This window comes from Myotis brandtii, unplaced genomic scaffold, assembly GCF_000412655.1.
Source record: "Myotis brandtii unplaced genomic scaffold, ASM41265v1 scaffold1127, whole genome shotgun sequence".
NCBI classification, from domain to species: Eukaryota; Metazoa; Chordata; class Mammalia; order Chiroptera; family Vespertilionidae; genus Myotis; species Myotis brandtii.
This window is the reverse complement of record NW_005353875.1, coordinates 43049-43760: the sequence shown is the minus strand read 5'-3', so window position 1 is coordinate 43760 and position 712 is coordinate 43049. Positions and strand designations below refer to the sequence as shown.

At 58.6% G+C, this 712-nt stretch overlaps 1 protein-coding gene across 1 annotated transcript in view; it reads left to right on the top strand.

The window, feature by feature from the left end:
* Positions 1 to 367: 367 nt before the first annotated feature.
* The window catches only part of ZFP28 (ZFP28 zinc finger protein), a 21015-nt gene continuing 20670 nt past the window's right edge, over positions 368 to 712 (top strand). The window contains exons 1-2 of the mRNA XM_014547698.1: positions 368 to 505; positions 612 to 704. Coding sequence (XP_014403184.1) covers positions 368 to 505; positions 612 to 704 — 231 coding nt within the window. The remainder of the gene's footprint in view (positions 506 to 611; positions 705 to 712) is intronic.

The following is a 712-nucleotide window of genomic DNA, read 5'->3' as shown; positions in this document are numbered from 1 at the left end:
GGGGAGTTAGACAACACACGAGCAAATAAACACAAATTATTTCAGACAGCACCATCGAACACAGCGCCCCATGGGCATGCTTTGTCATTGTGGTTTAGGTACAGAAACCCCAACCTGCATATGAAAGAAAAATATGGATTAACCTACAAGCCAAACATGTTAATAGGTTTTTACTGAGCCAAACCGGTTAGCCCTGCACTTTTTTAAATTGATTTCAGAGAGGAAGGGAGAGAGAAATAGAATCACCAATGACGAGAGCGAAGCATTGATCCGCTGCCCCCTGCACGCTCCCACTGGGGATCAAGCCATCAGAGTCCCTGCGTTGCCCAGCGTTGCTGTACCCCATTCTGTCCACAGCCACACCCCGATGGAGGCCCACCTGAGCCGCCCTCCCCAACCTGCCCAGCCCCGCCTTCTGTCCATTCTCCTGGCCGCCCAGCCTAGCAACCCCTCCAACCTAGGCACCGACCCCCAGAATCCCAGGGGCGTGGCTCTGTCACTCGGGGTGCCCTATGGTTCCAGTCTGGCCCGGCCAGGCCGGCCCTGGGGGGGCGGGTCACTGAAGGAGGTCACGCCAACCCGGGTTGGACCTCCCCGTCTGCATTCTGCAGGTGGCCTTTGCCACCGCGGCGGGACTACATTTCCCAGAGGGCGCGGCGGAGGAGGACACGCCCACTTCCGGCGTCGTCACGCTGTTGGCTCTGGCGCGCCG